A 27,600-nucleotide genomic window follows, 5' to 3' on the forward strand; every position below is an offset into this window, starting at 1 on the left:
GTTTCATTCAGAAGAAATTTCATGTAGTCCGAAAACCGATAATTGTAACCGAATTTGACCCGGCGGTAAACCAGAATATACGGGCAGAGACAATATACTTTGCTAAAATAACTACTTTGGTTATCATTTCTCAAGGTTCTCAAAGTATTCACCGCCTCACTTCACCACGTTGTCTTGCTTCCGATGGCGATTCTGGCCACTTCAAAGTTGAAGTGCTTCCAAACCAATGATAAACCCTAAATCTGAATTTTTCTTGATTCAAATGGATCCGATAGCGACTTCGGCCATCAACAGATTCATTTCATTGCTGCATTTTCTTGACTCAACAATCTTCTGAAATTTGCATAAGATTTGTCACGATTTTCAAATCCCTCTTCTCCGTGATGATCTGTGATTTTTATGATCTTTCAGTCCATTCTGGATGTTTGTACAGATTCCATATGCAGATCCAAAAATGTCCATGACTCGGAAGGTGCGGTACATATTTCACTATATTTTGCAATGTACTGAAAAAATGTGAAAAAAATCAAAAATAATTTAGGGGATTACCGCTGAATACGGCTTGCTGTTTGAAGCCCCTTCAATCCACTAAACTTTTTAATCTTACTTTTAGGTGAGATTCAAAATGTTTGAAAGTATCGCACATTTTTTTGTTTCTTAGTAAAACAGGGGCGCCCAAAAAAGATTTCGCCAAGGGCGCCGGGAATTCACGCTACGGCTCTGAGTCCGGTACTAAACACACACGGGAGTACTGACCAGAGGCTTGGGTCACCACAAGCCCTTTGTGTCCAGGAAACGCACTAGTTCTTCAGAAATAGGCCACCTTGGCTCTTCAGTTCTTTAACTAGGGTCCGAATGATGTACTGAACCTAAAAAGGAAACCGAAATCCCACCGCGAGGGAGTAATATAAATTAATTAATTTGCCTTGACCATGCTGTGTTATATAGGGAATAACGACACTGAGATCGACCGTACGTCCGTTTGACTTCGTATATTATTTGGAACTGATTTAGATGTTTATAATACTGTATCTCCTACCTACTCAGCAGTCCACAGGCGGTGGACGCTATTCAATATGCGCTCTTCTCAGCGCTCTCGCATGAAAGCAATACGGATTGAAATATAGTTCAACAAATGGGATAGTGTATGGGCATATTGATTAATGGAAAATATCTTATAATAATTTTGTTTGGTTATTGTCGGGTCCAGCTTTAGCTACCTTCTGGATACTGGGTTCGCAGTAGAGCTGGGCGAGCTCGTGGTTCATTCTTCGCCGCCACACACCGTCTTCTTGCACGCCGCCAAAGATGGTCCTAATTACCCGTCTCTCGAATACTCCGAGTGCTTGCAAGTCCTCCTTGAGCATTGGCCAAGTTTCGTGTCCGTAGAGGACTACCGGTCTTATTAGCGTTTTGTACATGACACATTTGGTGCGTTGGTGAATCTTTTTTGACCGCAGTTTCTTCGAGAGCCCGTAGTAGGCCCGACTTCCACAGATGATGCGCCTTCGTATTTTACGACTAACATTATTATCTGTCGTTAGCAAGGATCCAAGGTAGACGAATTCATCGACCACCTCGAAGGTAACGCTAAATAGATATTCATCACTTTGTTTTTTATACGCAGGTTGGTGGCCGTTTGCATGGTCCAAGTTTCATATCCGTACAAAGGACCACCAGTTTGATGAGCGTTTTGTACATGATATAGTCGGTACGGGTGTAACAAATTTATTCAGGAGGTCATAGTAGGAACGACTTCCATAGTTGACGCGCTTTCGTATTTCACGACTAACATTATAATCAGTCACTAGCAAGGACCAAAGGATGACGTATCCAACCACCTCCTGAAAGGTAGCCCCTTTTATCGTAACACTGCTTCCTATGCGTGCCTGTCGCCTCCATATCATTTCCCATGTTATATTGTTTCACCTTTGTTATTCTGTTATTATACTTATTCAGCTGGTTTTTCACTATGATTTTCTTTTGGGAAGTTCCATTAATACATAACGCAAAAATTTGCCATTTTCATTACCCCATCCACCCTATATTACACTTTTTACAGCATCTGGATATTTTGTACGAGTCGTTACACTAGAAGCACCTTACCATCAGCGTTACGTAATTAATGGATGTTCCCTTAGTGCTACGCCGCTTTCACATTGATGAACATATGATGAGTTGGGGCCTGATATTCACAGCCTTTTTTGAAGTATTTGCCGTACAGTGGAGATCGGGTCTGTTGGGGAATTGCCGAAAACAAAGCGCACTCGATGATTTTTTATTCACTACGGTATATCACTTTATAGATAGCGTTTATAATGGTGATCGCTCACACTTCAACTTGTTGCTTTTCTTGTAGGGCCATAAGGCACTTTCCTCCTGTATATCCCAGATTCTGACTACCTACCAGTATGTGTAGACAATTGCTTTCAGACAGCGTCCGCTGCACGTTAAACCGTTTATGAATAAAGTACATTACCACCTTACATTTTCGGATCATCCCCATCTGTCTTCCAGAGAAGATAATGTTTTCTTCATAACGGCGCGGGCGTAGGTATCAAGAAATAGTTATCTAATCCACCCATAATATGCGCGCCACGCATCACTCGAAACACAAACTAAATACCAACTGAAAGCAAATGACAACACCGGTTCGACTGTATTTTTCTAGTTTTATAGCAACTACACAGACTTTCAAGTATTGGTAATTATTGATAGATGTAAAAATTTGAGACTTATATAGAGTGTCCTGTAATATTGATAAGAGTACTGATAATAGGTGGTAGCAAGATTTCCTCCGACGAAGACAACAACTATCACGATACGTACGATACTGATTATGGTTATGGCGCAAGTTCCACACTAATCAAGACTTTCTTTTAATGTCCACTGGAATTGGCGGATGGTTTAGCCATCGCTCACAACATCGAGTATTATTTCCACATTTGATTTCTAGTTTATTTTCGATCCATAAGTGCCAATTATAACTTTCTAACAGCTGGATAGTAATCGCTATCGAAACTTTAGCGCCAATTACAGCGGAGAGCCTCGAAATTACGGTAGCCGTTGTATTATGGCCATGCATTTGATACTGTTTCCTATACCATGCAGTGAACGTCTGTGCTCGCGGTCGCAGTAATCACGTGAGAATTGTATCGTCTAGTTCCTCTTCTTTGCCAACGGGCTGGAGGGCGACCTTACGCAGGACCTTGCTGACCACCTCACTCAGCGAATCCCGCGCTCCCGGTTCCAGCAGGGAAATGCATTTTTGGTGCACTTCGTCGCCCTCTCGCAATCGCAGGACGTAGACTAGAGCAATTTCCGAGTTTGATTTGACGTAACCGTTCTTTTCCTTGGTTCCATTGACGAGCATTGGAATCACTAGTCGTAGATACTCTGGGGCTGTTTTCTCAACTGGAACGGTTTTGGCTAGATAGATACAGGTTTTGGCAAGTAGTTGTTTCACTTCGTTGCTGGTGTGGTTCATTGATTTGACAAACGGACTAATGATCTGCTGCGGGAATTTAGCTTCCTCCGAGCACATTCCATACTGTAGTAGATAACCTGCTGCCCTAACTCCATTCAACGCGACTGAAATTTTGTCTGATACCATTGACGTTGTGATCGTTTTGCATATCTTAGTTTCGTACTTTTCTGTGTATACCACAGAAGGGTATTCTTTGAGAGCAACGAAGAGAGCAGCCGTTCGCCCATGCCTCAAAGCCGTATCATCCCCGTAGTCTTCATTGACTAGATGCGAGGTGAGCGCATCGTCAAGCTGTTCAGGGCTCAACCATCTGCAGAGAGCACCCAAGCAACCGGCTGCCGCTGCACGGGTAACGTCTTCAGAGTGACCTAACATTCCGGTGAGCGTTGCGTATATCTGCTTCTTCAGTGGTTCTGTCATTTTGTCACCGGCCGGGATCAAAATTCCACGCAAAGCCTGCAGCATTGTTTCCCGAATAGCCGAGTCGTCCGTGTTCTTGACTCCGTTTTGCATTTCTACGAACAAAGGATCGGGACGCGTGTGGATGACGATAAGCTCTGCGAGTGCGTGGCCCGCTTTGATACGGACTATCCGACTCGGATCGTGTAGAGCTTTAAGGAATGTGGTTTGCAGTTGGGGCAAGAATTGTTTCAACATGATTCCAACCTTATGCAGAAGGATGGCCAAGGTCTCGAGAACAGCAGCCTTGACTCCAGCATTGAAACGATCACCAAGAATACGAATCAATGGACCAGTGATGTGAACCACAGAAGGTTGCAGGGAGGTTGCCGAAGTGAGTTGGATTACTTCGCCTAAGCCTTGCGCAGCGTTTTCTTTTTCTTCTGGTAGACCGTTCAGAATAGCTTCACGGAACACTGGAAGTAGCGGTGTGATGCCCTTAGGTAAGCAGAAGCCGGGGAGTTCGGCACCCTTCAGATCACTGCTGGCAAACTTAACCGCTTGACGGACATCTGTCACATGAGCAATCTGCTGAGCTGAGTCCAAGGTTTTAGTAACCGCGTTGAGGGCATCCCAGGAACGTTGCAGCACATCTCGATCGCCGTCGGCAAGAAGTCGCAGAAGTCCACGAAGCAATTGCGGGACGTATTGAGAATAGTCTCCTGGGGAATGAGTACAGAATGCGCACAAGAGGGTAGCAGCGGCCTTTCGTGTTTCTGGCACCTCAGATTTTGTTGATTCCATGACGGTGTCCATGATGGTGCGGATGCCGACCTCATCGCTGACCGAGAGGATGACGGCTTGACAGTATTCCAGTTCTTGGGATTCTTCGGGTGTTCCTTGTGCAGCGGCCAGAGCGGACAGGAGAGCGGGGAGAATCTTGGGAAGATATTTCGTGAGAGCTTCGCCAGCGACGGATGCTAAGATGGAGAGCGCCTTGGTATTAACTGGATTGGCCGTTAGCTGGGGAATCAGGTACGGCAGAACAACCCGTGATTTGATGGCCATGACTTGACGAAGGCCATCCAAGGTCCATTCTACAATGTCTGGATCTGGATCCGAGAGGCTCTCTAACATAGATGGTAAAATATCGTCGAGAGCGCGTGTTCCCACTGTAGTATGAAGCGAATCAAATGTCTTAGCAGCAGCATGACGAACTTCTGGAAGAGGGTCGGCCAAAGCTTTACGCACTGTCGGTACCAAACTGTTTACGAAGGTCAGGACCATATCCCTTGAAGTAGAGGCCATTATTTCCGACAGCCCGATGCACACACCCTGCCGCTGGTCGGCTTGATCTGAATTCAGACCACGCTCAAGGATCGGAATGATCTCCGGAAGTACACGTTCGCCAAGCTTTCGAACCAAATCTCCCAATGTTCTAGCCGCAACCTGGCGTTTATCGTAGCTAGTACTGGCCAAACATCCCAGCAATAAACTGAACAAGGTTGGCAAAATTTCACGAAGAGTACGCGGAGTGTTGGTGACCACCACCTTCCACACATGCAACGCCGCCTGACGCACCATCAAAGAAACATCGCTACGACCCATGTACAATCCAGCCAACACTCGGTTCCTCCTCTCTGCTCCCAAACTTCTGATAATAGCCTTGTGACTTTGCTCCGTACCAAAATTGTCATCCTCGGAAGCAGTTTGAGTGGTCATCTTTCCGGAAACACCCGAAATCTTATACAACAAATCTCCCAACAGCTGCACCGAACTGTAGCGGATTCGCCAGTTGTCGTCGAATAAGCCCTTTTCCAGTTCTGGAAGCAGCAGAGCAATCGCCGTCTCAGCATACAAGTTGACAATTCGTTGACCGGCCTTCAATGCGGTATCCCTGACGTATTCATTTTCATCAGCCAATGCCTTCAGGATCGGATTGATTATCTGTCCAATGTACGGCGTAAAGTCGTTGGGGAACGCACTCGGCATGTAGATGAACATCATGATGTAACCGTCCTTGACATGCGGGGCAATATCGGTTCGCTCAGCGGTGGCAATAATCTCCGGCATGAGTTTGTGCAGCTTCTCAACTCCTAAACCACCGACGACCTCTGATAAACCTTGAGCTGCTCCTGAACGATCCACGCTGCTGCTTTCGGAAGTCAACGTCTGCATCAACCATGGGAGCAGATCTTCGAACGACGATTCGCCCATTCCCCTTACCATGGCACCGAGAGCACGAGCAGAAACAGCACGGACCTCCGGCACCGGATCCAGCAGGGATGTTTTGAGGCCGGGGATGATGTTCGGTAGATAAGGTGTTAGATCTTTCTGATCAGTCAACGAATACATGTTGCCAATAATTTGGGCGGCCATCTTCCTGGTTTCGGTAGAGCGATCCATGAATGCACGCTGGACAACGGGCATAATTAATGCGAGCGAGGGGGCGTCGATGAAATGGACGAATTTAGTTTCCAGCAAACTCTGCAGGCAAGCAGAAGTCTTCGACGATGGATTCTCCAAAGCTCTGAGCAAGACTGGTACAATTGCTTGAATTTCGGGGTTTTTGATGACAGAGCCAATCATTTTCAGTGCAGTTGCTCCTGCTTCCTGGACTTTAATGTGCGAGTCTCCCAGTACTTCCATCAATTTTGGTACGATGCTGGGTAGGCAAGACGACAGCTGTTTCGGAGCACAAAACGCCATTGCACCAAGCAGTTCTACCGAAGCGGTTTTTGTTCTCCACGAATCTTCATCTAATGCGTTCAACAGTGACGGAAGAATCAGCTTCACACCATGAGCAGAAAGTTTAGCCATTACTGTCTTGGCGCATTCATCGGCGGCCTCCCGAACATAGGACGAGGAATCTCCGAAACATTGTAAAAGATGTGGCAAAACGTGTACGATGTAAGGCTCGAAGAGTCGACCCAGCGTAGAACACAACATCTCGAATGCAAACAGAGCTCCTTCGCGAGACTTGAAGTTCTTCTTGTCCTGGATGTAGCTGGTTAGTTTTGTCATGATGTCCAGCTGCTTAAGCGACAAAATACCTAACCCCTTGACAATTCCTGCAATGCCGTAGGCTGCTCCACGTCGGACACCGTATTTTTCAGATTTTACTAGCTGTTGCATCATTTTCTTCACCATTTGAGGCGCTTGATCCTTGACGGATGGGATCAGATGAGGAATACAGTTGGCGACGGATTCTTGAACTTGCTGTGAGGGTGTAGACAACGCCGTCAACAAACGATTAACAATGGGCTGAATTCGCTCGTCGTCCCGATCCAAATGGCGCGCCAGTGAACCCATCAAAATAACTACAGCCTGGCGGATGTTGTCGTAATCGCTATTGTTGGGTGCTTCATCCAAAAACTTCTCGAAGGTCGGTAATAAGTAGGAGACACTTACTTTTCCGTGGTGTTCGACGATAGCCAACGAAGCCGCCAACATCTCCTTATGAACGATTTCCTCACGATCACGCAGTCCAGAGGAAACCATGAATTGAGTCAAGCTGTTCACAAGTTCCTCCGTGAGGAAGGGTGCTACATGGCTAAAGGCAATGGCCACTCCTCGTCGCGGACCCCACGGATCAACAGCTGGTTCAATCTCGCGATCAAACTGATCGAGTTTTGCGGGGATCATGGTCAGTTTGTCTTGGTAGATCTCCAATAATTGTTCGAGGATACTGTCGATGATAGAAGAGTCTTCCGCCAGAATCGAAACCAACGCGAATGAAGCTGCTTTCTGGATACAGGGCTCCGGGTGAATTATATCCTTTAACAGTTCGTCTGCCATAACAATTGGAACTTCGAAATTCCCTTGAACCCAGACATTCTCCGCCAGTTGTTTGGTATCCTCGCACACATCATGTTTAGCAACCCACAATCTTCTGGTCAGCCTAAGACCAAGTTCATAATCATCACTAATAGATGGTAGCACCTTGATCATGATTGCCAAGGCTCGGAGCGCCACATCTCGCACAGCATCCAACTCATCCTGCAAAGCCACCAACAAACTCTCTACTTCGCGAGTATCCGCCTTCGCCGTGTACTCCTTTCCGGAACTACTTTCAGCAACATCCAACAGTGCAGCAACCGCCTGAGTTTGTACTCTTCCTCGTTGCTGCTGAATGAGAATCAGCAACAATTTGATCATCTCCAACCTCGGCATATACTTCGGGTGGTACAAATCTCCAAAATCTTGCCCATCCACCGTGTCTCCCTTGATCTGCGCATGGTACGCGATGATTTGAATACCGTTGATCAGCAAACTCTCGTCTTTGGCTGCATCCGGAAGCAGCATAGCCCTCTTCAAGAACTCAAACGTGTAACTGAACGACGGTGCATTCAGCAAATAATTCTTCACTCCGTCTTCCTCGATGTGCACATTGTACTTATCGATTGTTTCGTCGTACACCGACACCAAAATGTCGCTAACCAGCTCCAGCAGGTTGGCAGTACACCAGCTCTCCTCCAGATCGCAGTGCGGTTTGCTCAGTCGAATCGTTGCAATTGCCACATCCCGGCCAGTCTCGACAAGTTCACCGGAGAAGCAGGTTTCCCGCAGCCGTAGGTACAGTTTCACCATTGAGGGCGCAGCCAGAGGCGATGAGAACACCCTCAAAATGGCCGGCAACAGCGTGGGGAAGAAAAGTGACAACTCGTGGGGTGTACCCTTGGCGGCACCTTCGATTTGCGAGATCAGCGTCGTGATGGTGTTGTTCAGCTCCCTCAGCCGAGTCTTGATGGCTTTCTCCTTTTCGGTTTGCTTCTCGATTGCTTCCTTTTGTTTTGGAGTCAGTTGAGGCGGTTTGGATTTGCCTTCCTTGCGACGTTTCTCCTCGATTTCTCGTCGGAGTGTCAGTTCTTCCAGTTGTTCTTTGTAGCTAAAAAGAAGGAAAGTGATGAATAAGATTTTTGTTGGATTTAATCGCGCCTTACACCTTAAAGAAAATTCCATCGGACTACAACGTGGGTTGACTTTGAATTCTTATTATTATTATTGTCTTCATTAACGAGACTTTCGGCCCTTAGCCGGCTTACCTAGTGATTTTGAATTCTTAAGCCCATTCGAAATTGTGAGCGGTTAATTTCGAAAATCCAGGAGCTTTCGAGATCCTCACCGGATAGCTTTGAACATCCTGTACGGATTGCTTCCACAATGCTAAGTATATTTTAATCAAAATCCAGAGCGGATGTCTTTCTTAATCTTGAGAATAATAATCTCAAGATTCAAAGAGATGTCCATTCGGAAATCTAAGGAAAACCCTTTCAGGATTTCGAATGGAGTCCTATCAGGATTTCGGAGGAAAATCTCTTGCTATTCCGAGGGAAATCTGCTCCATATTCAGAGGATATTCTTATCCGGGTTACAAGGGGATTCCTTTTTCCGAGAGGAATCCTGTTCGAATTCCAGAAGGAATCCGCTTCGAATTCCTAAACATATCCTCTTCGGATTCCGAGACATATCCTTTTCGGATTCCGATGGTCCTCTTCAGAATCCTTTCCGGATTCCGATGCGAATCCTCTCCGGATTCCGATGCGAATCCTCCCTGGATTCCGATGCGAGTCCTTTTCGGATTCCGATGGGATTCCGGATTCCGAGGGGAATCCTCTCCAGATTCCGAGGTGACTCCTCTCCGGATTCCGAGGGATATCTTCTCAGGATTCCGAAGGAAATCCTCTCCGGATTCCGATGGGAATCCTTTCCGAATTTCGATGGGAATCCTTTCCGGATTCCGATGGGAATCCTTTCCGGATTCTGATGAGAGTACTTTCCGGATTCCGATGGGAATCCTTTCCGGATTCCGATGGAAATCCTTTCCGGATTCCGATGGGAATCCTTTCCGGATTCCGATGAGAATCCTTTCCGGATTCCGATGGGAATCCTTTCCGGATTCCGATGGGAATCCTTTCCGGATTCCGATGAGAATCCTTTCCGGATTCTGATGAGAAGCCTTTACGGATTCCGATGGGAATCCTTTCCGGATTCCGATGGAAATCCTTTCCGGATTCCGATGGAAATCCTTTCCGGATTCCGATGGGAATCCTTTTCGGAATCTGATGGGAATCCTTTCCGGATTCCGATGGGAATCCTTTGCGGATTCCGATAGAAATTCTCTCCGGATTCCGATGGGAATCATCTCTTGATTTCGATGAGAATCTTCTTTCGATGGGAATCCTTTCCGGATTCCGATGGGAATCCTCTTCGGATTCCGATGGGAATCCTCTCCAGAATACTTTCCGGATTCCGATGGGAATCCTTTCCGGATTCCGAAGGGAATCCTATCCGGATTCCGAGGGGAATCCTATCCGGATTCCGAGGGGAATCCTATCCGGATTCCGAGGGGAATCCTATCCGGATTCCGATGGGAATCCTATCCGGATTCCGATGGGAATCCTATCCGGATTCCGATGAGAATCCTTTCCGGATTCCGATGGGAATCCTTTCCGGATTCCGATGGGAATCCTTTCCGGGTTTCGATGGGAATCCTTTCCGGATTCCGATGGGAATCCTCTCCGGATTCCGATGGGAATCCTTTCCGGATTCTGATGAGAATCCTTTCCGGATTCCGATGGGAATCCTTTCCGGATTCCGATGGGAATCCTTTCCGGATTCCGATGGGAATCCTTTCCGGATTCCGATGAGAATCCTTTCCGGATTCTGATGAGAAGCCTTTACGGATTCCGATGGAAATCCTTTCCGGATTCCGATGGAAATCCTTTCCGGATTCCGATGGAAATCCTTTCCGGATTCCGATGGAAATCCTTTCGGGACTCCGATGCAAATCCTTTCCGGATTCCGATGGGAATCCTTTGCGGATTCCGATAGAAATTCTCTCCGGATTCCGATGGGAATCATCTCTTGATTTCGATGAGAATCTTCTTTCGATGGGAATCCTTTCCGGATTCCGATGGGAATCCTCTCCGGATTCCGATGGGAATCCTTTCCGGATTCTGATGAGAATCCTTTCCGGATTCCGATGGGAATCCTTTCCGGATTCCGATGGGAATCCTATCCGGATTCCGATGGGAATCCTGTCCGGATTCCGATGGGAATCCTATCCGTATTCCAAATAGGAATTCTATCTGGATTCCGATGAGAATCCTTTCCGGATTCCGATGGGAATCCTTTCCGGATTCCGATGGGAATCCTTTCCGGATTCCGATGAGAATCCTTTCCGGATTCCGATGGAAATTCTTTCCGGATTCCGATGGGAATCCTTTTCGGATTCTGATGGGAATCCTTTCCGGATTCCGATGGGAATCCTTTCCGGATTCCGATGGGAATCCTTTCCGGATTCCGATGGGAATCCTTTCCGGATTCCGATAGAAATTCTCTCCGGATTCCGATGGGAATCATCTCTTGATTTCGATGAGAATCTTCTCCGGATTCCGATGAGAATCCTCTCATGATTCCGATGAGAGTCCTCTCAAGTTTCCAAAGCGAATCCTCTCCGGATTCCGGAGGGAATCCTCACCGGATTCCGGGGGGAATCCTCACCGGATTCCGGGGGGTATCCTCACCGGATTCCAGGGGGAATCCTCACCGGATTCCAGGGGGAATCCTCACCGGATTCCGGAGGGAATGCTCACTGGACTCCGGAGGGAATCCTCACCGGATTCCGGAGGGAATCCTCACCGGATTCCGGAGGGAATCCTCACCGGATTCCGGAGGGAATCCTCACCGGATTCCGGAGGGAATCCTCACCGGATTCCGGAGGGAATCCTCACCGGATTCCGGAGGGGATCCTCACCGGATTCCGGAGGGAATCCTCACCGGATTCCGGAGGGAATCCTCACCGGATTCCGGAGGGAATCCTCACCGGATTCCGGAGGGAATCCTCACCGGATTCCGGAGGGAATCCTCACCGGATTCCGGAGGGAGTCCTCACCGGATTCCGGAGGGAGTCCTCACCGGATTCTGGAGGGAATCCTCACCATATTCCGGAGGGAATCCTCACCATATTCCGGAGGGAATCCTCACCGGATTCCGCCGGGGATCCTCTCCGGATTCCACCGGGAATCCTTTCCGGATTCCGCCGGGAATCCTTTCCGGATTCCGCCGGGAATCCTTTCCGGATTCCGCCGGGAATCCTTTCTGGATTCCGATGGGAATCCTTTCCGGATTGCGATGGGAATCCTTTCCAGATTCCGATGGGAATCCTTTCCGGATTCCGATGGAAATCCTTTACGGATTCCGATGCGAATCCTTTCCGGATTCCGATGCGAATCCTTTACGGATTCCGATGCGAATTCTTTCCGGATTCCGTTGGGAATCCTTTCCGGATTTTGTTGGGAATCCTTTCCGGATTACGTTGTGAATCCTTTCCGGTTTCCGTTGGGAATCCTTTCCAGATTCCGTTGGGAATCCTTTCCGGATTGCGATCGGAATCCTTTCCGGATTGCGATGGGAATCCTTTCCGGATTCCGATGGGAATCCTTTCAAGATTCCGATATGAATCCTTTTCGGAAACCGATGCGAATCCTTTCTGGGTTCTGATGGGACTCCTTTCCGGGTTCCGTTTGGAATCCTTTACGGGTTCCGATGAGAATCCTTTCCGGATTCCGTTGGGAATCCTTTCCGGATTGCGATGGGAATCCTTTTCGGATTCCGATGGAAATTCTTTCCGGATTCCGATGGGAATCCTTTCCTGATTCCGATCCGTTGGGAATCCTTTCCGGATTGCGATGGGAATCCTTTCCGAATTGCGATGGGAATCCTTTCCGGATTCCGATGGGAATCCTGTCCGGATTCCGATGGGAATACTTTCCGGATTCCGATGGAATCCTGTCCGGATTCCGATGGGAATCCTTTCCGGATTCCGATGGGAATCCTTTCCGATTCCGTTGGGAATCCTTTCCGGATTCCGATGGCAATCCTGTCCGGATTCCGATGGGAATCCTTTCCGGATTCCGTTGGGAATCCTTTACGGATTCCGATGGGAATCCTTCCGGATACCGATGCGAATCCTTTCCGGGTTCCGATGGCAATCCTTTCCGGATTCCGATGGGAATCCTTTCCGGTTCCGATGGGAATCCTTTCCGGATTCCGCCGGAAATCCTTCCGGATTCGGATGGGAAACGTTTCCGATTCCGACGGGAATCCTTTCCAGGTTCCATTGGGAATCCTTTCCGGATTCCATTGGGAATCCTTTCCGGATTCGGTTGGGAATCCTTTCCGGATTCCGATGGCAATCCTTTCCGGATTCCGATGGCAATCCTTTCCGGATTCCGATGGCAATCCTTTCCGGATTCCGATGGGAATCCTTTCCGGATTCCGATGCAAATCCTTTCCGGATTCCAATTGAAATTCTTTCTGGATTCCATTTGAAATCCTTTCCGGATTCCGATGGGAATCCTGTCCGGATTCCGATGGGAATCCTGTCCGGATTCCGATGGGAATCCTTTCCGGATTCCGATGGGAATCCTTTCCGGATTCTGATGGGAATCCTTTTCGGATTGCGATGGGAATCCTTTCCGGATTCCGTTGGGAATCCTTTCCAGATTGCGATGAGAATCCTTTCCAGATTGCGAAGGGAATCCTTTCCTGATTCCGATGCGAATCCTATTCGGATTCCGTTGGGAATCCTTTTCGGATTGCGATGGGAATCCTTTCCGGATTCCGTTGGGAATCCTTTCCGAATGGCGATGGGAATCCTTTCCGGATTCCGATGGGAATCCTGTCCGGATTCCGATGGGAATCCTTTCCGGATTCCGATGGGAATCCTTTCCGGATTCCGATGGGAATCCTTTCCGGATTCCGTTGGGAATCCTTTCCGGATTCCGTTGGGAATCCTTTCCGGATTCCGTTGGGAATCCTTTCCGGATTCCGTTGGGAATCCTTTCCGGATTCCGTTGGGAATCCTTTCCGGATTCCGATGGGAATCCTTTCCGGATTCCGATGGAAATCCTTTACGGATTCCGATGCGAATCCTTTCCGGATTCCGATGCGAATCCTTTCCGGATTCCGATGCGAATCCTTTCCGGATTCCGACAGGAATTCTTACCGGATTCCGCCGGAAATCCTTTCCGGATTCGGATGGGAAACGTTTCCGGATTCCGTTGGGAATCCTTTCCGGATTCCGTTGGGAATCCTTTCCGGATTCCGTTGGGAATCCTTTCCGGATTCCGTTGGGAATCCTTTCCGGATTCCGTTGGGAATCCTTTCCGGATTCCGATGGGAATCCTTTCCGGATTCCGATGGGAATCCTTTCCGGATTCCGATGCAAATCCTTTCCGGATTCCGATGGGAATCCTTTCCGGATTCCGATGGGAATCCTTTCCGGATTCCGATGGGAATCCTTTCCGGATTCCGATGGGAATCCTTTCCGGATTCCGATGGGAATCCTTTCCGGATTCCGATGGGAATCCTGTCCGGATTCCGATGGGAATCCTGTCCAGATTCCGATGGGAATCCTGTCCGGATTCCGACGGGAATCCTTTCCGGATTCCGATGGGAATCCTTTCCGGATTCCGATGGGAATCCTTTCCGGATTCCGATGGGAATCCTTTCCGGGTTCCGATGGGAATCCTTTCCGGATTCGGATGTGAAACGTTTCCGGTCTCCGATGGGAATCCTTTCCGGATTCCGATAGGAATCCTTTCCGGATTCCGATGGGAATCCTTTCCGGATTCCGATGGGAATCCTTTCCGGATTCCGATGGGAATCCTTTCCGGATTCCGATGGGAATTCTTTCCGGATTCCGATGGGAATCCTTTCCGGATTCCGATGAGAATCCTTTCCGGATTCCGATGGGAATCCTTTCCGGATTCCGATGGGAATCCTTTCCGGATTTCGATGGGAATCCTTTCCAGATTCCGATGGGAGTCCTTTCCAGATTCCGATGGGAATTCTTTCCGGATTCCGATGGGAATCCTTTCCGGATTCCGATGGGAATCCTTCCCGGATTGAGATAGAAATCCTTTCTGGATTCCGATGGGAATCCTCTCCGGATTGCGATGGGAATCCTTTCCAGATTCCGATGGGAATCATCTCTTGATTTCGATGATAATCTTCTCCGGATTCCGATTAGAATCCTCTCCAGATTCCGATGAGAATCTTCTCCGGATTCCGATGGGAATCCTCTCCAGATTCCGATGAGAGTCCTCTCAAGTTTCCGATAGGAAGGGTTTCCGATTAGAGTCCTCTCAAGTTTCCGAAGGTGATCCGATGCGAATCCTTTTGCGGATTCCGTTGGGAATCCTTTCCGGATTCCGTTGGGAATCCTTTCCGGATTTTGTTGGGAATCCTTTCCGGATTACGTTGTGAATCTTTTCCGAATTCCGTTGGGAATCCTTTCCAGATTCCGTTGGGAATCCTTTCCGGATTGCGATGGGAATCCTTTCCGGATTGCGATGGGAATCCTTTCCGGATTCCGATGGGAATCCTTTCAAGATTCCGATATGAATCCTTTTCGGAAACCGATGCGAATCCTTTCTGGGTTCTGATGGGAATCCTTTCCGGATTCCGTTGGGAATCCTTTACGGGTTTCGATTAGAATCCTTCCTGGATTCCGTTTAGAATCCTTTCCGGATTGCGATGGGAATCCTTTCCGGATTCCGATGGAAATCCTTTCCGGATTCCGATGGGAATCCTTTCCTGATTCCGATCCGTTGGGAATCCTTTCCGGATTGCGATGGGAATCCTTTCCGAATTGCGATGGGAATCCTTTCCGGATTCCGATGGGAATCCTGTCCGGATTCCGATGGGAATCCTTTCCGGATTCCGATGGGAATCCTGTCCGGATTCCGATGGGAATCCTTTCCGGATTCCGATGGGAATCCTTTCCGGATTCCGTTGGGAATCCTTTCCGGATTCCGATGGCAATCCTGTCCGGATTCCGATGGGAATCCTTTCCGGATTCCGTTGGGAATCCTTTACGGATTCCGATGGGAATCCTTCCGGATACCGATGCGAATCCTTTCCGGGTTCCGATGGCAATCCTTTCCGGATTCCGATGGGAATCCTTTCCGGGTTCCGATGGGAATCCTTTCCGGATTCCGCCGGAAATCCTTCCGGATTCGGATGGGAAACGTTTCCGGATTCCGATTGGGAATCCTTTCCGGATTCCGTTGGGAATCCTTTCCGGATTCCATTGGGAATCCTTTCCGGATTCCGTTAGGAATCCTTTCCGGATTCGGTTGGGAATCCTTTCCGGATTCCGATGGCAATCCTTTCCGGATTCCGATGGCAATCCTTTCCGGATTCCGATGGCAATCCTTTCCGGATTCCGATGGGAATCCTTTCCGGATTCCGATGCAAATCCTTTCCGGATTCCGATGGGAATCCTTTCCGGATTCCGATGGGAATCCTTTCCGGATTCCGATGGGAATCCTGTCCGGATTCCGATGGGAATCCTGTCCGGATTCCGATGGGAATCCTTTCCGGATTCCGATGGGAATCCTTCCCGGATTCTGATGGGAATCCTTTTCGGATTGCGATGGGAATCCTTTCCGGATTCCGTTGGGAATCCTTTCCAGATTGCGATGAGAATCCTTTCCAGATTGCGAAGGGAATCCTTTCCTGATTCCGATGCGAATCCTATTCGGATTCCGTTGGGAATCCTTTTCGGATTGCGATGGGAATCCTTTCCGGATTCCGTTGGGAATCCTTTCCGAATGGCGATGGGAATCCTTTCCGGATTCCGATGGGAATCCTGTCCGGATTCCGATGGGAATCCTGTCCGGATTCCGATGGGAATCCTTTCCGGATTCCGATGGGAATCCTTTCCGGATTCCGTTGGGAATCCTTTCCGGATTCCGTTGGGAATCCTTTCCGGATTCCGATGGGAATCCTGTCCGGATTCCGATGGGAATCCTTTCCGGATTCCGTTGGGAATCCTTTCCGGATTCCGTTGGGAATCCTTTCCGGATTCCGTTGGGAATCCTTCCGGATACCGATGCGAATCCTTTCCGGGTTCCGATGGAAATCCTTTCCGGATTCCGATGGAAATCCTTTCCGGATTCCACCGGGAATCCTTTCCGGATTCCGCCGGAAATCCTTTCCGGATTCGGATGTGAAACGTTTCCGGATTCCGATGGGAATCCTTTCCGGATTCCGTTGGGAATCCTTTCCGGATTCCGTTGGGAATCCTTTCCGGATTCGGTTGGGAATCCTTTCCGGATTCCGATGGCAATCCTTTCCGGATTCCGATGGCAATCCTTTCCGTATTCCGATGGGAATCCTTTCCGGATTCCGATGCAAATCCTTTCCGGATTCCGATGGGAATCCTTTCCGGATTCCGATGGAAATCCTTTCCAGATTCCGATGGGAATCCTTTCCGGATTCCGATGGGAATCCTTTCCGGATTCCGATGGGAATCCTTTCCGGATTCCGATGGGAATCCTTTCCGGATTCCGATGGGAATCCTGTCCGGATTCCGATGGGAATCCTGTCCAGATTCCGATGGGAATCCTGTCCGGATTCCGACGGGAATCCTGTCCGGATTCCGATGGGAATCCTTTAAGGATTCCGATGGGAATCCTTTCCGGATTCCGATGGGAATCCTTTCCGGGTTCCGATGGGAATCCTTTCCGGATTCCACCGGGAATCCTTTCCGGATTCCGCCGGAAATCCTTTCCGGATTCGGATGTGAAACGTTTCCGGATTCCGATGGGAATCCTTTCCGAATTCCGATGGGAATCCTTTCCGGATTCCGATGGAAATCCTTTCCGGATTCCGATGGGAATCCTTTCCGGATTCCGATGGGAATCCTTTCCGGATTCCGATGGGAATTCTTACCGGATTCCGATGGGAATCCTTTCCGGATTCCGATTGGGAATCCTTTCCGGATTCCGGTTGGGAATCCTTTCCGGATTCCGGTTAGGAATCCTTTCCGGATTCCGGTTAGGAATCCTTTCCGGATTCCGGTTAGGAATCCTTTCCGGATTCCGGTTAGGAATCCTTTCCGGATTCCGATGGGAATCCTTTCCGAATTCCGATGGGAATCCTTTCCGAATTCCGATGGGAATCCTTTCCGGATTCCGATGGAAATCCTTTCCGGATTCCGATGGGAATTCTCTCCGGATTTCGATGGGAATCATCTCTTGATTTCGATGATAATCTTCTCCGGATTCCGATTAGAATCCTCTCCAGATTCCGATGAGAATCTTCTCCGGATTCCGATTAGAATCCTCCCAGATTCCGATGAGAGTTCTCTCAAGTTTCCGATAGGAAGGGTTTCCGATTAGAGTCCTCTCAAGTTTCCGAAGGTAATGCTCTCCGCATTCCAAAGCGAATCCTCTCCGGATTCCAAAGCGAATCCTCTCCGGATTCCAAAGCGAATCCTCTCCGGATTCCGAAGGGAATTCTCTCCGGATTCCGAAGGGAATCCTCTCCGGATTCCGAAGGAAATCCTCTCCGGATTCCGAAGGAAATCCTCTCCGGATTCCGAAGGAAATCCTCTCCGGATTCCGAAGGGAATCCTCTTCGGATTCCGAAGGGAATCCTCTCCGGATTCCAAAGGGAATCCTCTCCGGATTCCAAAGCGAATCCTCTCCGGATTCCAAAGCGAATCCTCTCCGGATTCCAAAGCGAATCCTCTCCGGATTCCAAAGCGAATCCTCTCCGGATTCCAAAGCGAATCCTCTCCGGATTCCAAAGCGAATCCTCTCCGGATTCCAAAACGAATCGTCTCCGGATTCCAAAGCGAATCGTCTCCGGATTCCAAAGCGAATCGTCTCCGGATTCCAAAGCGAATCGTCTCCGGATTCCAAAGCGAATCGTCTCCGGATTCCAAAGCGAATCCTCTCCGGATTCCAAAGCGAATCCTCTCCGGATTCCAAAGCGAATCCTCTCCGGATTCCAAAGCGAATCCTCTCCGGATTCCAAAGCGAATCCTCTCCGGATTCCAAAGCGAATCGTCTCCGGATTCCAAAGCGAATCGTCTCCGGATTCCAAAGCGAATCGTCTCCGGATTCCAAAGCGAATCGTCTCCGGATTCCAAAGCGCATCGTCTCCGGATTCCAAAGCGAATCGTCTCCGGATTCCAAAGCGCATCGTCTCCGGATTCCAAAGCGAATCGTCTCCGGATTCCAAAGCGAATCGTCTCCGGATTCCAAAGCGAATCGTCTCCGGATTCCAAAGCGAATCGTCTCCGGATTCCAAAGCGAATCGTCTCCGGATTCCAAAGCGAATCGTCTCCGGATTCCAAAGCGAATCGTCTCCGGATTCCAAAGCGAATCGTCTCCGGATTCCAAAGCGCATCGTCTCCGGATTCCAAAGCGCATCGTCTCCGGATTCCAAAGCGAATCGTCTCCGGATTCCAAAGCGAATCGTCTCCGGATTCCAAAGCGAATCGTCTCCGGATTCCAAAGCGAATCGTCTCCGGATTCCAAAGCGAATCGTCTCCGGATTCCAAAGCGAATCGTCTCCGGATTCCAAAGCGAATCGTCTCCGGATTCCAAAGCGAATCGTCTCCGGATTCCAAAGCGAATCCTCTCCGGATTCCAAAGCGAATCCTCTCCGGATTCCAAAGCGAATCCTCTCCGGATTCCAAAGCGAATCCTCTCCGGATTCCAAAGCGAATCGTCTCCGGATTCCAAAGCGAATCCTCTCCGGATTCCAAAGCGAATCCTCTCCGGATTCCAAAACGAATCCTCTCCGGATTCCAAAGCGAATCCTCTCCGGATTCCAAAGCGAATCCTCTCCGGATTCCAAAGCAAATCCTCTCCGGATTCCAAAGCGAATCCTCTCCGGATTCCAAAGCGAATCCTCTCCGGATTCCAAAGCGAATCCTCTCCGGATTCCAAAGCGAATCCTCTCCGGATTCCAAAGCGAATCCTCTCCGGATTCCAAAGCGAATCGTCTCCGGATTCCAAAGCGAATCCTCTCCGATTCCAAAGCGAATCCTCTCCGGATTCCAAAACGAATCCTCTCCGATTCCAAAGCGAATCCTCTCCGGATTCCAAAGCGAATCCTCTCCGGATTCCAAAGCGAATCCTCTCCGGATTCCAAAGCGAATCCTCTCCGGATTCCGAAGGGAATCCTACCCGGATTCCGAAGGGAATCCTACCCGGATTCCGAAGGGAATCCTACCCGGATTCCAAAGAGAATCCTCACCGGATTCCAAAGAGAATCCTCACCGGATTCCAAAGTGAATCCTCACCGGATTCCAAAGTGAATCCTCACCGGATTCCAAAGTGAATCCTCACCGGATTCCGGAGGGAATCCTCACCGGATTCCGGAGGGAATCCTCACCGGATTCCAAAGCGAATCGTCTCCGGATTCCAAAGCGAATCGTCTCCGGATTCCAAAGCGAATCGTCTCCGGATTCCAAAGCGAATCGTCTCCGGATTCCAAAGCGAATCCTCTCCGGATTCCAAAGCGAATCGTCTCCGGATTCCAAAGCGAATCGTCTCCGGATTCCAAAGCGAATCGTCTCCGGATTCCAAAGCGAATCGTCTCCGGATTCCAAAGCGAATCGTCTCCGGATTCCAAAGCGAATCGTCTCCGGATTCCAAAGCGAATCGTCTCCGGATTCCAAAGCGAATCCTCTCCGGATTCCAAAGCGAATCCTCTCCGGATTCCAAAGCGAATCCTCTCCGGATTCCAAAGCGAATCCTCTCCGGATTCCAAAGCGAATCCTCTCCGGATTCCAAAGCGAATCGTCTCCGGATTCCAAAGCGAATCCTCTCCGGATTCAAAGCGAATCCTCTCCGGATTCCAAAACGAATCCTCTCCGGATTCCAAAGCGAATCCTCTCCGGATTCCAAAGCGAATCCTCTCCGGATTCCAAAGCGAATCCTCTCCGGATTCCAAAGCGAATCCTCTCCGGATTCCAAAGCGAATCCTCTCCGGATTCCAAAGCGAATCCTCTCCGGATTCCAAAGCGAATCCTCTCCGGATTCCAAAGCGAATCGTCTCCGGATTCCAAAGCGAATCCTCTCCGGATTTCAAAGCGAATCCTCTCCGGATTCCAAAACGAATCCTCTCCGGATTCCAAAGCGAATCCTCTCCGGATTCCAAAACGAATCGTCTCCGGATTCCAAAGCGAATCGTCTCCGGATTCCAAAGCGAATCGTCTCCGGATTCCAAAGCGAATCGTCTCCGGATTCCAAAGCGAATCGTCTCCGGATTCCAAAGCGAATCGTCTCCGGATTCCAAAGCGAATCGTCTCCGGATTCCAAAGCGAATCGTCTCCGGATTCCAAAGCGAATCGTCTCCGGATTCCAAAGCGAATCGTCTCCGGATTCCAAAGCGAATCGTCTCCGGATTCCAAAGCGAATCGTCTCCGGATTCCAAAGCGAATCGTCTCCGGATTCCAAAGCGAATCGTCTCCGGATTCCAAAGCGAATCGTCTCCGGATTCCAAAGCGAATCGTCTCCGGATTCCAAAGCGAATCGTCTACGGATTCCAAAGCGAATCGTCTCCGGATTCCAAAGCGAATCGTCTCCGGATTCCAAAGCGAATCGTCTCCGGATTCCAAAGCGAATCGTCTCCGGATTCCAAAGCGAATCGTCTCCGGATTCCAAAGCGAATCGTCTCCGGATTCCAAAGCGAATCGTCTCCGGATTCCAAAGCGAATCGTCTCCGGATTCCAAAGCGAATCGTCTCCGGATTCCAAAGCGAATCGTCTCCGAATTCCGAAAGGGAATCCTCTTCGGATTCCGAAGGGAATCCTCTTCGGATTCCGAAGGGAATCCTCTTCGGATTCCGAAGGGAATCCTCTTCGGATTCCGAAGGGAATCCTCTTCGGATTCCGAAGGGAATCCTCTTCGGATTCCGAAGGGAATCCTCTTCGGATTCCGAAAGGGAATCCTCTTCGGATTCCGAAAGGGAATCCTCTTCGGATTCCGAAAGGGAATCCTCTTCGGATTCCGAAAGGGAATCCTCTTCGGATTCCGAAGGGAATCCTCTTCGGATTCCGAAGGAATCCTCTTCGATTCCGAAGGAATCCTCGGATTCCGAAGGAAATCCTCCTCCGGATTCCGAAGGAAATCCTCCCCGGATTCCGAAGGGAATCCTCCCCGGATTCCGAAGGGAATCCTCTCCGGATTCCGAAGGGAATCCTCTCCGGATTCCGAAGGGAATCCTCTCCGGATTCCGAAGGGAATCCTCTCCGGATTCCGAAGGGAATCCTCTCCGGATTCCGAAGGGAATCCTCTCCGGATTCCGAAGGGAATCCTCTCCGGATTCCGAAGGGAATCCTCTCCGGATTCCGAAGGGAATCCTCTCCGGATTCCGAAGGGAATCCTCTCCGGATTCCGAAGGGAATCCTCTCCGGATTCCGAAGGGAATCCTCTCCGGATTCCGAGGGAATCCTCTCCGGATTCCGAGGGGAACCCTCTCCGGATTCCGAGGGGAATTCTCTCCGGATTCCGAAGGAAAGCCTTTCCGGATTCCGAAGGGAATCCTCCCCGGATTCCGAAGAAAATCCTCTCCGGATTACGAAGAGAATCCTCTCCGGAATCCGAACGGAATCCTCTCCGGATTCCGAAGGAAATCCTCTCCGGATTTCGAAGGGCATCCTCAACGGATTCCGTCTCCAGATTCCGAAAAGAATCCTCTCCGGATTTTGAAGTGAATCCTCTCCGGATTTCGAAGTGAATCCTCTCCGGATTCCGAAGGGAATCCTCTCCGGATTCCGAAGGGAATCCTCTCCGGATTCCGAAGGGAATCCTCTCCGGATTCCGAAGGGAATCCTCACCGGATTCCGAAAAGAATCCTCTCCGAATTCCGAAGGGAATCTTCTCCGGATTCCGATGGGAATCCTCTCCGGATTCCGATGGGAATCCTTTCCGGATTCCGATGGGAATCCTTTCCGGATTCCTATGGGAATCCTTTCCGGATTCCTATGGGAATCCTTTCCGGATTCCTATGGGAATCCGTTCCGGATTCCTATGGGAATCCTTTCCGGATTCCGATGGGAATCCTTTCCGGATTCCGATGGGAATCCTTTCCGGATTCCGATGGGAATCCTTTCCGGATTCCGATGGGAATCCTTTCCGGATTCCGATGGGAATCCTTTCCGGATTCCGATGGGAATCCTTTCCGGCTTCCGAAGGGAAGCCTCTCCTGATTCCGAAGGGAATCTTCTTCGGATTCCGAAAAAATCTTCTACGGATTCCAAATGGAATCCTCTCCAGATTCCGATGGGAGTCCTCTTCGAATTTCGATGGGAATCCTCTTCGGATTCCGATGGGAATCCTCTTCGGATTCCGAAAAAATCTTCTACAGATTCCAAAGGGAATCCTCTCCAGATTCCAAAGGGAATCCTCTCCAGATTCCAAAGGGAATCCTCCCTTTTGAAATAGAAAATTAATAAAAGACAGATGATAAGATATCTAATATTCACTCATAGTTCATGTTTCCAGAAAATTTCGTAATTCCTGGATTTTAAGTTTTCACAATACAATGACTCACCTGTAAGCCTTATTTTCCCGCTTCAAGTGGGCCGTATTGGTCAGTTCGTCCGAATTCGGAATGACACTTTTGTCGTACAGCTCGCCGTCCGGTGTCAAATAGGTGAAATACTCCTCGTCTGTAACGTTCGACATCTTCGCGTTGTTCAAATGGTCGGTCACGTTTTTGACCAGCACCGGAAGAATCACCTCCGGACTGATGTGCGACAGCGTTGCCAGCGTGTTTTCGTACATGGCCGTGGCCTTGTACCCGTTGAAGAAAGTGTCCTTGATGTGGGCCGTGTTCATCTTTATGAAATACTTTCCTTCCAAATTGTACCGTTTTAGAATCGATTCCCAGAGATCGGATTGTACGGAAACGGCCGACGGATGGTGAGCACATAGAAGGACACTGAGAGCCACCGTTTGGGCGTCCGATATCTGAATGGAATCAATATCCGTGACGAACATGATACTGTCCACAATGGCTTGCGCCGGAACAACTCCCTCTTCCTGTTCGCCTTCGTTGAGAATTTTGGTGTTTTCCACAAAGTTTGTAATTTCCAGCAGTAAACTTTTAGCCAAACTGATGCCATTCGCACTGTTTACAATTTTCTTCAGCAATGGTAAGCAGTATTTGCGTACTTTCTTCTGGGCAGAGTTGACACAATAAACAATGGTTTTGAATAAAGGTTCCGAAGATCCCTTCAAATCTTCCAAATGGTTTAGTAAAATTCGCTCACAAAACAGCATTACGTAGCAAAGGGTTTCTGGAGCGGTCGCTGAGAGGAACTTTTCTCCCAAAAATACCTTCTTGTTCATGTCAAGAACAATGTTCCAGAAGTCTTTCAGCTGATCGCTAATCTTGGGGTTGGTCAGCAGGATAATGCAGGCGGCACCAACTCCTTCGGAAACTGCTGGGGTTTGAGTCGGATTTTGTGCAGCCTTCTCGACAATTTTGGAGAGAGGGGCGGTGAAATCACTTCCTGAAGGCAGTTTTCCGTTCTGCAGACAGCCGAGGAACCATTGCAGATAACTTGTGCGCAATACTTGAGCCTTGGCATCCAGACCCTTTTTGAATGTCTGCACAATCTTCGTGGGGATTTCTCCCCGGAAGTTAACCGACCACAATCCAAACATTTCCAGCGCATGACAGAGAACCTTCTCCTGAGTTTCGGTTTCCAGCGCTTTGATGAACAGATCCGTCACAGTTGGCATCATCGTGTGGACTTCATCTGGTTTGATCTGGTTGAAGCTCAGATTACCGGCACCCTGGGGAAAGATGGAAAAAAGGTACACAGAGTTACGTGTTACAAAAATAAAAACGATTTACATATTTTGGGGAAAAATGTACCAACCTGAAGTAGATTAATCCTCAGCTCCACCACGGTAATTTTTCCACCCGACCCATTAAACACGGCAAATACCTCCTTGAGCAGTGCCTCAACAGCCTTCGGCGCACTACATTTCATTGCCACTTGTTTGAGTGACTCGACCGCTTCTAGTCTCAAGGTTTCGTCCTTCGACGCCAGGTTCTGGATCAAAGTTTTCCCGAGATCCATTGCGAAATCACTCACATCCACTGGAATTTCACTCACCATGGCCCCGACAGTGCGGAGAATCACTTCCGGTGATCGCAGCATTGATCGCTGCAGAGCGGGCAGGATGGTTGCTTTGAACTCTTCTTTAGTGATGGCACTGAGCACGATCGAACACCCTGCCACATCGCTTGTGTGAGGTTTCGATTTGACAGTTATCAATCCTTTAACAATGTGATCCAACAGTTTTGCTTTATTCTGGTCAAGCAGATCAAGGTTTTCAAATTCCTCTTTGCTAAAGTTCAAAATTGCAGACATGAAAAGAACAACGGAGCTTGACGGCTCCAATGATATTAACTTGTTGAAATAGACTTTTTCGATGTCTTCCTTCTTAGCGAAGAACTCTTTCAAATAGCTATATGCCTTATCGGACACCTTTTGAATACCGGACGTTAACGACAGCTGATACAATCCGGTCTGGATCTCTATCAATTTGGGGAATTCTTTCTTACCCACGTCCGATTCGTGACTGCCGTGCAAAGCCACAAGGTTAGCCCATCCCAGCGCCAGAACGGCCGCCTGAGCTCCTTTAAGGGGCGGAGCAGCCGCCAGATCCTTGGTGACCAACGCCTTCAAAACATTGTTAAAATGCTCGTACGCCAAATCCGGATGTTGCTTAAGTAAAGCAACCAGCAACTCGCGAACCAAGGCTTGTGAGGCAGGATCTTTGTACTTGGTCAAAGTAGTTCCAATCACCTTGCAGATGCCTCGGACGATGGTTGCATTGATACCTGAAAAATGTGAGTTATTTAGGTGAGTATTGGAACATAACTGATTTCGAAGGTGGAGCATCCCACCACGGCTATGATTGTTTTGTTTTTTACTTTGTTTGATTAAAATTTAGCTCAACGGAAAACTGCTCGTCTACAGAGCAGCATCTATGTGGCATAATGTGTCGAGTACTTTAAGGACCTTTGACAAACATTTTGTTTATGGTATACTTTCTGAAACGACTAATGGTTGCACTGGATCGAAATTTGAGGAATCGCAGGAGCAAAATAACTAGGCGTCTTATGAAACGTTTTACGAAAGGGTTAAGAGACAGCGAAAATACGACTATCATGTATTTTTTAATTGACTAGACACACTCGTAGTGAGGCAATCCCATTTCACCTGCAATAAGGTGCGGATGAAGAACATGGTTTATGTTCTGAAAAAGCTATATTGCGTAGTGCTTCAATACATAACACCTTCTTTAAATGTGGTCATGAATGGTCACGAATTCTCACTACCCATGTATTGCAGAAATTATATATTCGGCTACAAATATAGCGAACTATTTGACATTGCATTTTGGCTATCGTCAAATTTAAATGTTGCCTATATTACTCTTACTGCCCCCCCATTGGGACATTGCCACTTCTGCATGCATCATTTTTGCAATACATATCATGTGCGAGTTGTTCAAATCATTTTTAGTGATGTTGGCGAATGTTGGTTGATGTTTTAGTAATATTGGTTGAATTTTGAAAGTTGTGCTGCTTGATCTCCGAAGCAGAAAGTCGAAATCAGTTCCAGTAGGGCTTAGTTTGGTACTGAAGCTTGTAATGCTAAGTCATAGAATCAAATAGGTGTTGGAGGCCCCTTCCAAAAATCATCACCCCTTTGATATCGACAGTTGCGCGCAACCATCCTTTATTGCACAACCTGATGAATTTGGATGTTTTGCCAATAGGGTGGGGGTTTTGCCCAGCAGCCAAACAAATTGAGGTTACGATTCTTCGTCTCACTGATTATCAAACAAAATCAGCAAAACACATCCATTTTCCAACTAAACCGAAGAAAATCGAAATAAAGCGTTAATACTAACCCGGATTCGGTAGCACTTCGATCACATTACGGAATAATTCCGGGCGTTCTTCGACGCTCACATTCAGCACCCGATTCGGCAGGTCCTTCAACGCTTTTCCAAGCTGAAAGAATGCAAAATCGCATTAGAATTCACTTCAAATCACCGAAAAAAGACACATGCATCAACAACGAACTGTTTTACTGTAACTTGGAACCCAATTTACCTCAGCATCTGCCATTTTCACTGGATAGATGGATTTTTTTCGGGATCGTCAGCAGTGGATTTTTCACAAGAAAGAAAAGCGGAGTTAGAATTGACAACTGGACACCGCTTGGATGGGTTTCGATTTTTTTCTGACGGGTTGTTTATCTCGATTTTGACGTTTTCAAGTTGCACCCACACGCGAAAATGCCCAGCTATGGTCCAATTCACCGAATGAACACAATGACGTTTGAGACGGGCGCTGTTTACTAAAAATGAACACTTGCATGAACTCGATGAATGAAAAAGTATTCATTCTTAGTAAACAGCGCCCGTCTCAAACGTCAATGATGAACTCGGTGCATTGGACCATAGTTGGAAGAACGTCGAATGAAGAAAAACCAGAAAAACGGAACTCGGTGAACTCGTCGACATGGAAAACTCACCGAAAAATAATTCGGCACTTACTTTATTCACGCTAAAAATGAACTACTCAAAATTGAGTCGAATCCGACTCATTTTCATTAAAAACGGGACAACTCAAAATTTGAGTAAAAGATACTACTTCAATAAAATGATAATTTCGCGAAAGTTAAGCTTGGCCTTCCATCAATTTTTAATACGACAGATGCGAATCAAGTTTATCTATCCACCTAAGTGCATTTTACGACAAACAGACTCCTAGTTTAAGTGCAATCATCATTTTATTGGAGTACACTCAGAAATAGAACAAACCAATGATAGTATAAAGATAAAGCATTTTTTATATTTACGAAA

At 48.2% G+C, this 27,600-nt stretch overlaps 1 protein-coding gene across 1 annotated transcript; it reads right to left on the bottom strand.

Annotated features, from left to right (window-relative positions):
- Positions 1-2,933: 2,933 nt before the first annotated feature.
- Positions 2,934-26,998, bottom strand: LOC134221232 (stalled ribosome sensor GCN1). The gene is made up of 5 exons (XM_062700423.1): positions 26,846-26,998; positions 26,641-26,743; positions 24,591-25,561; positions 23,255-24,504; positions 2,934-8,774 (listed from the first exon to the last, which is right to left on the bottom strand). Exons 1-5 carry the CDS (start codon positions 26,858-26,860, stop codon positions 3,140-3,142), a joined length of 7,974 nt encoding a protein of 2,657 aa, XP_062556407.1. The 5' UTR covers positions 26,861-26,998; the 3' UTR covers positions 2,934-3,139.
- Between the last annotated feature and the right edge of the window lie 602 nt (positions 26,999-27,600).

This window comes from Armigeres subalbatus, chromosome 3 (genome assembly GCF_024139115.2).
Source record: "Armigeres subalbatus isolate Guangzhou_Male chromosome 3, GZ_Asu_2, whole genome shotgun sequence".
In the NCBI taxonomy this organism is placed as follows: domain Eukaryota; kingdom Metazoa; phylum Arthropoda; class Insecta; order Diptera; family Culicidae; genus Armigeres; species Armigeres subalbatus.